The 13430-nt window shown below is 34.5% G+C and overlaps 2 protein-coding genes across 9 annotated transcripts in view; one reads left to right on the forward strand and one right to left on the reverse strand.

The window, feature by feature from the left end:
* The first annotated feature begins 333 nt into the window (after window positions 1–333).
* Window positions 334–11431, forward strand: LOC306847951 (guanine nucleotide-binding protein subunit alpha-14-like). Its single transcript, XM_079382214.1, has 7 exons — window positions 334–731; window positions 6470–6654; window positions 7067–7221; window positions 8201–8329; window positions 9240–9369; window positions 9461–9614; window positions 10267–11431. The coding sequence occupies exons 1-7, from the start codon at window positions 611–613 to the stop codon at window positions 10455–10457; spliced, it is 1065 nt and encodes a 354-aa protein (XP_079238340.1). The 5' UTR covers window positions 334–610; the 3' UTR covers window positions 10458–11431.
* A 614-nt stretch (window positions 11432–12045) lies between these two features.
* The window catches only part of LOC306847949 (intermembrane lipid transfer protein VPS13A-like), a 52255-nt gene continuing 50870 nt past the window's right edge, over window positions 12046–13430 (reverse strand). For all 8 annotated transcript variants that reach the window (XM_079382212.1, XM_079382210.1, XM_079382211.1 and 5 more), the window contains 2 exons: window positions 13213–13287; window positions 12046–12934 (listed from right to left, as the gene is read on the reverse strand). In XM_079382212.1, the coding sequence (XP_079238338.1) occupies window positions 12887–12934; window positions 13213–13287 (123 nt within the window). In that variant the 3' untranslated portion in view covers window positions 12046–12886. The remainder of the gene's footprint in view (window positions 12935–13212; window positions 13288–13430) is intronic.

A 13430-nucleotide genomic window follows, 5' to 3' on the forward strand; every position in this document is an offset into this window, starting at 1 on the left:
ATATCAACTTGTCCAAAATCGTCCTCTGACACTAGAAAAATTATACTATAAAATTATTTATTTTACATGCAACCAATAATGATCAGCGTCATTTCTTCATCCAAGTTTGGTTTTCCTCATACACATAGCAAGTGTAATATCTATCTATCTATCTATCTATCTATCTATCTATCTATCTATCTATCTATCTATCTATCTATCTATCTATCTATCTATCTATCTATCTATCTATCTATCTATCTATCTATCTATCTATCTATCTATCTATCTGGATTAGCTGGGGAAATACGTGGACACACCTCTTCCCTATTGGTGCAGGTGAAGGTGTGGCGCGTGACAGAAGCTCATCTCTGACACGAGGATGTTCTGCTGCTGTCCAGCTCTGCCATTCCTCCATCAGCACCAGACTGAAGTTCTGCTAAATAGCTGGAGATTATGTTCAGAGGACTTTTAAAGGAGGAGCCCATTCATGACCTCTCAGACTGTGTCGTGGAGCAGAGGAGAACAAAATACATCTAATCCAAACTGTAGCCTACTAGCGTGCTGAAGATCGTGCTCTTTTAAACGGGAGAGAAAGAGAGAGAGAGAGAGAGAGAGAGAGAGAGAGATCATGGCTGGATGTTGCATGTCTGCGGAGGAGAAGGAACGGCAGAGGATAAATCAGGAGATAGAGAAACAACTGAGGAAAGACAAGAAAGACTCGCGTAGAGAACTCAAACTACTGCTGCTGGGTAAGACATGTGCTTCATAAACGTGTGGAGAAAGATGTTATAAAACGTTTTACTAATAGATAGATGTTTGATTAGTTCGTCAGGGGTTTAAAATGACAGAAGAGTATTTATCCTGTTCAAAATTAAGATAAAACTTGACATGTTTATAGATATTGTGACCAACTAAACTATCAGCCTATTGTTAAAATAACTGTACTTGCAGGTAATATAATAGCCTATTGCTAAATGAAAGGCCACTTAAGTGTAGGCTACATAAAGAAAGTAAGCTTTCATGACTTAAAACACTGATGTAGGCCTACACTTTTAAAAAGTGCACTTTGTTGTAATGTCAAATTAAACGTATTAGCTGCTTTAAATCTTTATGTTTCAATCTTTTGCCTTGCTTTAAAGAACTGCACTTATTTTGATGTGTTGACTACATACTAAATCGCATGTTATGTACTCCATTATAATTTTAACTGAAGTGTATTATTCAATATTACATTTAAAGTTAATATATTTTAACCAATTGTAACGTCATTACGAGTGTGTAATTACAAATATATTTAAGTAAATCACAATGCAAGGTTTAGTAGAAATGACATGAAAGTATATGCTAGTTTACCATAAATACTTGTCAATAAATTCAGCAGTATTGGATTTAACCGTATTTCAACAGACAATAGAATTAATTATGAAATCACATAAAGATGTACTTAAGTCAGTGGGTAAACAAAACACGGTAACACTTTATTTATACATTTAAGTATTGAGTAATATTAATTAACTACATGTAATTACTAATTAGGGTTTGGTTTAGGGTTACTTGCATGTAATTATGCATAATTTATTGTTATTATAATAGTAACCTGTAATGATGCCTTAACATAAAGTGTTATCAAAAACACTCTTAAGTTCAACTAATTGCATTTAATATCAGTTTAAACTAAAATAAGCCTATATTTTAATTTAATTAACATTCGGTTCACACAAGAAAGACGTGAATGTGTGGTTTAGCAGCTGTGGCACCGTTTTATACAGCAGTTCCTGGCCGCACAGCCGCTGTCTCTGTTCTTGCTATGCAAAAGCATGCAAAGCAGAACCTGCACTGAACTCTAAACAAAATTTTCCTCAACAGCACTCCCTCCCTCAACAACACCACAGCAGATACACACACACGCACACACGCAGGAAGAAAGGCTTTGTCATATGTCACATGTGTGCGTGCATGTGTGGCTTGAGTGTCATTTACTTGTAACAGTCTAGTGGTTCATACACACGTGTGCAGAGTGTGTGAACTGAATCAGTCTCCCGGTAGATTCATTATTACACTGACCACATTAAGAGCCGGCCCTCGAGACAGGCCGAACAGAAAGGTCAAAATAAGCATCACGTTTACAATACACCTTTTAACTGTTATCAGTGAGCAATGACTTGGTTTTCTTTATAAATGTCAAACATGAGAATGTTGTATGACGACATGTTTTACAGTATGTAAAACTAAATATTTGCATTGTGCTTTCATGTGTGTGTGTTTTGGGACATTTTTTGTGCTCAGTAAGTGACGTAAGTCAGGTGTGACCAGTGCAAAACAATAGCCTTTATAAACATAGTTTATTAAAAACAGGATTTGTTCTCTTTGAATGGCAGCATAGTAATATAAAACAATATGTTTGTGACAAAATATTGTCATTGATGCACACTACTTTCCAAAAGCTTTAGTTTGGAAACTTAAAAAAATTAAAGATTTCTTAGCATACCCTAATTATGATTTTTTTGTAAGTCCCTAATGCTCACTAAGTCTGAAGTTAATTTATGTGATAAAAAATATGTAATTATGACTTAATTGATAATCAATAATAATGGTTGCCATTAGAAAAAAATTTTTTTTGCTTATAATAAATGTTTATAGAGCAGTAAATCAGAATGATTTCTGAAGGATCAGACTGAAGTAATGATGCTGAAAATTCAGCTTTGCATCACATAAATAAATACAATTTTACAATAGAACACATTTTGTTTTTAATTGTAATAATATTTCACAATATTACTGTTTTTACTGTATTTTTGATCAAATAAACACAGTCTTGGTTAAGAAAAAGAGACTTCTTTCAAAAACATAAAAAAAATAATGTTTGACCATTAGTATATTTATTCTATAATTGATATATCATTTATTATATTATATATAATTTCCACATGAGAAAGTGACTGACATTACATTTTAGTCACTATGGCTTTTAAATAAAACAGATGTTTACTTTACCATAATTTTATCATAATTTACCATAATCTGTAATCATCTACTGTAAACCTCCTATTATGGTGACATGCATTTCTACGACTTTCAATTTAACTTTATTATAAAGCTGATACGTAAATTTCTGGACTCTTGGTTTCGAATTCAAATCTGGTCATTTTCATTTGTGTAAAAAATCGCAATGTCACTAGGACATTCTCAAGATTCTAATTCATGCAAATTTGAAAATTTGAATTCCCATAAACTTTTTGCCACACCTGCTGATGCCGAGGGAACTCAGAAAATCTAGTGGCCATAAATATTTCTTACCAGCCAAATTTGTATTATTACATCGCAAAATACATTTGAAATGTGATCAAATATAAAAATCTATAAATAAATACATTTTGGCTTTATTGCTGAATGTCTGATGATCAATTTTAGGTAAAAATTTATTTAAAGACAAAGTATCTAAGCTTTTCTTCAGTTGCAGAATTTCTTTGTATTTTTTTACAATTCGGATTTACATTTTAGTTTATTGGAATTTAAATATTAAAAGTGCAATTGCTGCAAAAATTTTGTCTAATGCAGCAGTCGGCAAGAACAATTTTACTCGCATTTGGCACTTCCTGAGCGACAATTTTGTTAAATGGCTGACAAATAATTCAAGATGCTCTAAATAAAGGAATAATCTTCGAAGAAATGTGTACTGAAGCTGGTAAAACTGAAGGAAATGTGAACCGTGAATGAGCCGTATAACATTTTATGTAATGCATCTGAGCACTGTCTGATTGATGTACTCATTACACTACAGCAGTGCACACTAACAAACGGTGTGTGTTACACATGAACCATCCAGAAGTGAACTTCTCTCAGACAGCTGTAAAAGTGTCGAACAACATGGGGCCAGCAGTCTGTCGTTCACTTCCAGCAGAAAACACACCTTACTCATTTATATCATGCCTCATTATTGTGAAATCTTCATATGTTCACAAAGTATGTGGCTATAAGGCATTACCTCGAGAGTTAATGCTCTGCCAAAGTCAGTAAATCAACCTAAGAAGTCTCAATTTACCCTAAATCTGACTTGAAATATACATACAAAGTCAAATCATAATGCCACGGCGCTGAAAAATGAAATATGATTCGTAAGTGAGTGTCTAGTAAAGTTGTGCGTTTGCTTTAGCACATGAAGTAGGCTTGAATAATGGCTTTAGTGTGGAGACTCTCACTCCACTCAGCGACTGTTTATTGGCCAAGGGCAAGACAGATATTCTGCCACATGGCACTTTAAACAAATCCCCCCGTCTTCTCTGACTTTTGTTTCTCGGCTGGGTGAAACAACTGCAAGTATAGGTATAATCTTTCTCAAATATACATTTTTATTTCTTGTTTGACTTTGTGCAACTCAGGGCTGTTAAGCAATTATTTGTAATCTAAAAAATGTGTAATCTAACTAATTAATTACATGATTTGCTGATTAATTAATCACATACATCAATTTGGGCTGAGCAATTACAACCAAAAGATCATTTAAAGTCTTTATTGTGTTAGATGAGATAAGCTTTGAACAGATGTTACAGAAAAATGAGCTTCATAAAAAATAATTGGATTCAATCTAGAATTTATTAGCTATAACGTGGCTATAACATTGCTTTAAGGAGGTGCACCTGAAGTGGCATTTAGATATATTTACAAAGACTGTTGCATGAATGCATTTACACTGCAATTAGCATTGCATAATGCAATGAGATTAATAGATTTTAAATGGGCATTAATGGGTTTAAAAAAAGAAATTGAAGTTGATTATTTTTTTTTATGAAATTTGTTTATGTACATACATGAACAAATTACAAATAACTTTTTGCAATCGAATATAATCACCTTTTTTTGCAATAGAGTTAAAGAGGTTATCGGATGCAAAATTCACTTTTACATTTTGTTTGAACTGAAATGTGTGTTAGCAGTGTGTGTACACACCCACCCTATAATGATGTCACACAGACTCAGGCCCCTCCCACGATTGTTGATTGGAGGTAATAATGAGCATAGCAGTCGTCATTTACTCCAGACATCTGATCCGCTGAAGACGCAGAGGATTACGTTTGTTTTTGGAGGGATTGCTACCTAAATGCGTCTATGTTTGCGCGAATCGTTCGTGATCCAGCCTCACCTAGAGAAGAAGTGAGTATAAGGTTTTTTCTTTAATGATTCCAATCGCCTTTCCTAATAATGCGGCTAATGTTTATGAGAACGGCTCGTTGCCCCACAGAAGAGAGGGGTGGTGGGAGCAGAGCTCATTTGCATTTAAAGGGACATGCACTGAAATGGCTTGCTTTGAACAGAGCTTATTTTTGACAGGGTAAAAACGGTGTTGATTTACACTACCACTGAGAAATTTTAACCAAAGTATGTTATAGACTTTTCATTAAGACCCTAAAGAATCATATCAACTTGTGGAAAATGGGCATCTGATGACCCCTTTAGAGTTTGTAATTTCATCAAAGAGAATAGCAGAACACACCTACATCTTCCATTGGTCAGAAAAACTACAAGCCACACCCCAAACTCATACCATTGGTTGAGACAGTGTTGCTGTATCTGGCTGTTTGGGATGATCAAACAGCAATGTTTTGTTAGTGCATCAGAGACACAGTATTTACCCTTTTCGCGAAACCAACCTAAAATAAGATGAAATATGTGAAAATCTAAATAAAGATTACATGCATAATAAAAGAATGGGAAAATACAGTGGTTTAGAATGGTTTTAGGTGGAGTGTAGCATGTCATGCTGCAGGGCTGTACGTATATATTCCCTTCTCCTCGGTATATTCACTGTGACATTAGACCATTTGAAATGATCCTCAGCCATGTACATCTTACAGCTGTCCTGAGTAAAGGCACAGCAGCTGGAGAATATAAACACAACTCTGGCAAGCTGCACGTTCAGTCTGTCGAACATAATCGTTTCAGTCTTGTCTTGCTACAGTAGCCAAACACTAAACAGATTTACTTTTTGTTCATCTCTGGGGGGAAATATACAAATGAGAAGCGACCAGATTCACCCAACCATTTGAGTTATTTAATCAAAGCCACAAAACCAGAGAACAAGCCGTTATAGTTGTTCATTTCTTTCAAAGAATGTTTTGAAGCATAAAGGTAATATAATAATTCCTGGATTTTGGAGTTGGTACGGTATGGTATTATTGTTACTGATAGCAGTTATTGATTGATGGTAATGATTTCAAAGTGAACACATTTATATATATATATATATATAAACTACTGTTCAAAAGTTAGTAGTATGATTTAGTAATGTTTTGAAAGAAGTCTCTTACCAATGCACCATTTATTTGATCAAAAATACAGTAAAAACAGTAATATTGTGAAGTATTATTACAATTTAAAATAACTGTTTTCTACTTTAATAAATTTTAAAATGTAAATTATAATAATGATGGAAAATCTGAATTTTAGTGCAGAAACTGAAGAATTGATTTGTTTTTTTTCTCTCTTGTAGGCACAGGTGAGAGTGGTAAGAGTACGTTCATTAAACAGATGAGGATCATTCATGGCTCGGGTTATACTGATGAAGATAAGAAGGACTTTATTAAGCTCGTCCACCAGAACATGATCAGCGCCATGCAGTCCATGGTCAGAGCTATGGACATGCTCAAGATCGCCTATGCTAACTCAGACAACCAGGTATCACTTGACACCACCCTGACACGTCTTTTTGGTTTTCAGAAAAGTAAATCAGATAAACAATGTTCCCAATCTCTGTTGCCAGGAACATTCACTGTCTCAACTCAAATGTTGCTTCTAAGTGTAGTTATTTATCTTGCTTCGATGCCTTTACTGGAATTCATTTTGGTCTTTATGCATTTAATAATGAATTGGTCAAAAATGACAAAATGTAGTTTTGTTAAACTTCATAATCGTGCTTTTTAATGTTCATCTGTTTATTTCCTTCCAGAAGGTTTTACATCTTGTTTAAACGCTCTGCTTGACTGACATTAATTGGCTGTTTTCTGCACTCTGGCTCTTGACCGCACACTCTCATTGGTCCCCTGGGGAGATGCTGGTCAATCCTGATTGGCTGTGCTTGTCTCTGCAGGCTAATGCTACACTGGTGAATGATATTGAGGTGGATAAGATCATGAGTTTGGAGGAGGCCCAAATCAATGCCATCCGGAGTCTATGGAACGACACTGGGATTCAGGAATGCTACGAACGCCGCCGAGAGTACCAGCTAACTGACTCTGCCAAATAGTCAGTCTTTTAATTTTCAACTAGTTAAATCTATTATCACTGCATTTTTGACATGATTTGACATTTTGACGCGATTCTGGTTTGGTCATATATGGTACTGGAAACTCTGCAGACCCTCATTGAAAGAAGTACACTTTCGCATACTTTTTAAAAGAGTACTTATTACGGAAATAATATACTTTAAATTAATACACTTAAGTGTGAATGTAATGCTTTCATATGCTTAATTATATGTCATTTTCAATTAATTGCAAACAGAATTCTAGTTTAAATTCATGCTAAAAGTAGTTACGAGTGTTTTGACCCACTTAAGTAGGACTTAAGTACTTCTTTATATGCAACTTTAACATACTTTAATGCCATTTCTATTCAAACTTGTATTTAAATATATTGTAGTTACACATTTATTGTGATGAAGTTGCAATTTAGTGGATATTTAAAATATATTAACTTTAAATGTAATATAAAATATCACACTTCACTTAAAATGATCAAGTACTTTTCATGTGCTTTAGTATGTTAGTCAACACATCAAAATAAGTGTAATTCTTTAAATCATGAGAAAAGATTATTAAAACAACGATTTAAAAATGTAATTTAAAGTCACATTTTTTATGTGAAATTATTTGAAAAAGTGTACTTAAGTGTGTTAAGAAACAGTCATGAAAGTGAACTCTTAAGTACACTTAAGTGGCATTTTATTTCAATAGTGCTATATTATCTGCAAGTATCTTTTTGGATTTTAAGCACACAACAAGTGCACATTCAATGCATTTAAGTGCACTTATTTTTCACAAGGTGAGGTCCAGTATTAGAAGTGTGCTTTCTCCAAATATCCAGCATATCTGTCTACAAAATATGTGGTATTGTGTTGTAAAACTCTCTGTGTGCCACATTTATGTGCTCATAACTACTGTAAAACCTGTTTCATCAGCTCTGGCCATGACTTCACCACAGTATTTGTTTTCACCCATAACAGCTACCTGAGTGATCTGGATCGGATTTCAGACGCAGGGTACGTCCCCACAGAGCAGGACATTCTGAGAGTCAGGGTTCCCACCACAGGTATCATCGAGTATCCCTTCGACCTGGAGAACGTCATCTTCAGGTGAGTCCAGCACATGCATCAGCACAAATTTAGTGTGCTGAAGAATTGAATGAAAAATCTTTTTAAAATGCATGTGCCAAAATGTATTCTTTGTATTTATGCTGGTTTCATATGCTTTTGAAAAAGTGTAAAATCAATTTCAACAAAATATCATGTGGTGAAAAACAAAGTAAAAAGTCAAATTAACATTTTCTATTAACACTAAATAAATGTGAGTGCACACATCTTGATCATATATCAAGCTTGTAAATATATATTTCAAGCAAAAAAAAAAAAAAAAGACATATAAATTAAGAATTCATAAATAATGCAATTTCACACCTTGCCTTATCCTAAAAAGGTCCAATTACCTGATATTTTAACAGACTTATTGATCTGGACACTGGTCATTTCTCTGAATGTTTCTGCACATTAGTCACACCACATGTTCAATTTGGCGGACAAAAGTTTTAGAAATATTTAAATAATTTAACAAAACAGCTTCACTGCTTAGGATGCTGCAATCAGTCCCAGGTGCAGGGCATTGTGGGAAATGCAGTTCGGTTAATATTCCGGTGATGGTGCCCTCCGGTGGTGTTCAGGGAGGGCCACAGAGGCCGGGTTTGTGACAGTAGGTCATTTGCAGCATTATTAGATGCATGTGAATAAAGATGTGCTGGTTTGAGAGAGCACAAGCTTTTGACCATAATTGAAAGTAATCCTGGTTGTAACTGCAGTTTATCAAAAGGCAACAAACAAGTTGATGTAACGAGTGGATTATACTATAAGAAGATTGAAAGAAATGTTTCAAGGATTTTGGTTTTCAAGGATGGTCATAGTTTAGTTTGGGGACCAATTCTCATTAGTAACTAACTATTAACTAAGACTTTTGCCACAAAAAACTGCTAATCTTCTTTCTAATTGTCATCAGGATGGTGGACGTCGGGGGTCAGCGATCCGAGCGCAGGAAGTGGATCCACTGCTTTGAGAACGTGACCTCCATCATCTTCCTGGTGGCTCTGAGCGAGTACGACCAGGTCCTGGCTGAATGTGACAATGAGGTCGGTGTACTTTGAGTTCATCCTCATCCCGGCTGTTCCTCTATGATTTCATGCTCATGGCAGTTGACTGGATTTGTCTCGTGTGTTTCAGAATCGCATGGAGGAGAGTAAAGCTTTGTTTAAAACCATCATCACATATCCTTGGTTCCAGCAGTCGTCTGTGATTCTCTTTCTTAATAAGACAGACATCCTGAAGGAGAAGATCGTGCACTCTCACGTGGCCACGTACTTCCCAGAATTCACAGGTGAGTCATTCATGGCAGTTCACTCGAGGCACAAGATGCTTCTTCAGGCGAATGAAGACTTTTGAAGATTTTTACTTTCATTTTAAAGTGAATCACCATCAAGTACAAAAATTCTGAACATCATTTTTTTATTACACTTTGATTACATGTGTATGTACACATAGTAATAACTTTTTTTATCTTTGTATTATAATTTGTGTGATATTGATTAGATTTTAAATAGTTTAATCCATCTTTATATGTAATTCCATATAAGATACTTATTGACTTGTTGATATAATATATGTATATGCACACACACACACACACACACACACATTATATATATATATATATATATATATAGTGAGAGGGTTTTGTATATTATCTTTCATTATATATATTGTGTATATATATATACATACTTGTATATATAAAATATATTATACTTTTGTATGACTATGAAGGTTTTTTACCATGCTGACATTTTTAAATTTACTGCACCAAAAAGTAATTTTTATACAGAAATAATAATCTTCATATTATGCTCAAATGAGATGTGTATTCAAGCCATTGCATGTGTAAATGGCATTTTTAATATGTTCTTGCATAAATTAATTGACAAAAAACAGAGCGTCACATCATTGACCCAATGATTACTGTCATTTTTCAGGCCCCAAAAACGATCCAAAGGCAGCCCAGGAGTTTATTCTTAAGATGTACCAGGAGGAAAACGAAGACAAAGACAAAACCCTCTACTCTCACTTCACTTGTGCCACCGACACAGAGAACATCCGCTTGATCTTCGCAGCTGTGAAAGACACCATCCTCAGACACAACCTCAAAGAGTTCAACCTGGTTTAAAATCAACAGCTAGTCCTCATCCTGGTGGACAAACCTGGTCCTGCTATCTTCTGTTGACCTGTTAGCTCTCACATTAGCTTTACGTTGTTCTCTTGTTGACTAAGGACTTATATGAGGAAGTATCTAGGAGAATTGCCTAATGGATTAGATGTAGACTGGGTTCCTGAAAACGAGCCTTGATCTACCATTACAAGGATGAAGCTTCTTTTCAGTCGTGTTTAGGTCCTCTAATAGATGGATAGGTTTCATCGACAACAGATGTTGCCATTTTGTTCTTTATGTGAGTAGAGTTTACAAAGGATTTTAAGGCACATGTAAAAATGTTTTCCTGATGTAATAGATCAAAGTCTTGAAGACGCCTTGAAGCTTTTAAAGGCAAAAAGATGGAGAAGTTTACGTCAATGTAAAAACTTATTCTGGATTTTAAAAAAAACGTAACATGCTCTGAAGTTGCCTTATGTAGTTTTAACACAAGTCAAGATTATATATTTGTAGAAATTAAAGTTACGAATTTAATTCAGATGTTTTTTTTGTTATTATTATGTAAAGAAAATTTACTATTTTAAACAGTTTTAGTGTCAAATTGTACATTGCAAATTATATTTATCAATTTAAACATGCATATTCCTTAAAATATCTTTATTCACAGAAAATTCAGTCACAGGGCAAATTCAGAAAGTTTTCACATTTTACGCAGCCACTGAATTCAGTGCCTTTAAACTGTAATGTCTGTATCTGCTTTGATAATATTTATTAAACAAGGATATAAACTATATGTTGTTACTCATTAAAATTCAAATAAAACAAACTAAATTCAAAATACATTTATTAAATGTGCATAATTAGAAATTACACAAGAAAAAGTTCATGCTTTTCTTTGCCTTTATAGCCAACAAGAAATGACACTCAGTTCTCAATATTACCTCACTAACATGATTCATTTCCAACTGAAAATAAATATATGATAAAATTGTAGAATAAGAGTTGCATATGAATAAATGCTAGAGATCTCTCGCTATTTGCTTTTATTGCTATAACCTTTATTAAAGGAGAAGTAAACACAAAAATCACACAAAAAAAAAAAAAGGTCATCGAAGATGTAGATGAGTTTATTTCTTCATGGGAACAGGTTTGGAGAAATTTAGCATTACATCACTTGCTCACCAATGGATCCTTTGCAGTGAATGGGTGCCGTCAGAATAAGAGACAAAACAGCTGATATAAACCACAATAATCCACACCACTCCAGTCCATCAATTAATGTCTTGTGAAGTGAAAAGCTGTAATGTTTGTAAGAAACAAATCCATTGTTTAGGCGTTTTTAATTTCAAACCAGTCCATACATGTTTTCTCCAGTGAGAAAAGTCGTCTCGTCTGAATCAAGAAAGACATATGCCCAGATCAAGCACCATTTACAAGCCCAAACAGTTCTGAGCAAATATATCGATTCTGACGGCACCCATTCACTGCACAGGATCCATTGGTGAGCAACTGATGTAATGCAAAATTTCTTCAAATCGGTTTTGATGAAGAAACAAACTCATCTACATCTTGGATGACCTGAGAATGAGAAAACATTCATTTTTTTGGTTAACTATTCCTTTAAATTACTGCCTTAACTATTGGCAAGATTTTCAAACGGCTGCAGACTAAAACAAGGACTAAACAGCTACATCATTTACAGGTTGCCCAAGAGGCCTCGTTGACATCAGGATCAATAAATAGGGTCAGTGCTGATTTCATGTGGACTTTAATGTCAATCCATTGACATTCATTAAGAAAATGGACAACAATAGCTTTACTGAAAAGCTAAATAATAAACATTTGCATATTTGTGTTATATTACAGTTCTTCAGTAACACAGTGTGGCTGCATCGAGACAAAGCAGTCCAGAAGCCATCGAGTGTTTACTGTCGAATATTAAAACAAGCTACAGAATTAATTAAACAGACATTGAGAAACAAAATATAATTTCATGCAAAGCCACATATTAAAAAAATATCCCTGCTCTCCTGTACATACAGTAAGAGATTCCCATTTTCAAACATTCCTGGTCATTTCTGTTTAAATGTGACACGCATTCCCACAAATAAAATGCATACAGCGCATTGGTCTTTATTAATGTGTATAAAATGACACATTAATTTACACTTTAGAGTGGCTTTAGTTAGGAGACGTTTCGAGTCACTGAACTGCACGCTGTAAAGACTTAAAATGTAAATGAGTTTAGTGTTCAAGCAAATAAGAAAGGTACAATATAATGTAAACTGAACACACAAACACACAGTCTAACAGTCATTACCAGTGTGGTATTCAGTGTTTAGTGAATGACTGTTGCATTGTGGGTATAATGTGAAGTGGCACACTGCAAAAGCAGCATAAAGGCACACAGCAGAACGCAGGATCATCGCATGTCGCTTTAACGGTCCTTACTCCTGCAGACTTTCTCTGGCATCTTCCAGCTTGGCAAGAACCCACTTGAGAATGACAGAAATGCATGATTTAAATTAATGCACAGGTATTTACAATTAGCTGCAAAAAAAAAAAAAATCATAAATGTGGTATTTTTGTGAAAAATTTAACTTTTAATGGGATAGACCACACAAAAAAGACCACGTTTTACACACCCTCAAGTCATCCTAGGTGTATATGACTTTCTTCTTTCAGGGAAATCCAATCAGAGTTTTCTTATATCATTTCAAATATTTAAGACTTCCACTATTTGTTTACAGCAGCAAAGATGTGCAAACTGTACCTTCGCTAGTTCTGGGGTTTTGAAGTTGATGATCTTCCCAAACTCTTTGGCATGAAACACTGATTTGACTCGCTCCTGTGAAAATCAAAACAAGATCAATCATATTTTTATCATAAGAAAAGAAATCCTTGTTCGGGAGGGATTTCATTTGGATCAAACATGTAGGCCATGATATTATTGGTTAATATTTTTAATGTTCTCTTCCTGCCCACATGGCC

The sequence above is a fragment of the Barbus barbus genome (assembly GCF_936440315.1).
Source record: "Barbus barbus genome assembly, chromosome: 28".
NCBI classification, from domain to species: Eukaryota; Metazoa; Chordata; class Actinopteri; order Cypriniformes; family Cyprinidae; genus Barbus; species Barbus barbus.

Coding starts and splice junctions, on each gene's coding strand:
- LOC306847951 (XM_079382214.1), top strand. CDS start 611: ATGGCTGGATGTTGCATGTCTGCGGAGGAGAAGGAACGGCAGAGGATA. Junction 6,655..7,066: donor ATGCTAACTCAGACAACCAG/GTATCACTTGAC, acceptor TTGTCTCTGCAG/GCTAATGCTACACTGGTGAA. Junction 7,222..8,200: donor CTAACTGACTCTGCCAAATA/GTCAGTCTTTTA, acceptor CACCCATAACAG/CTACCTGAGTGATCTGGATC.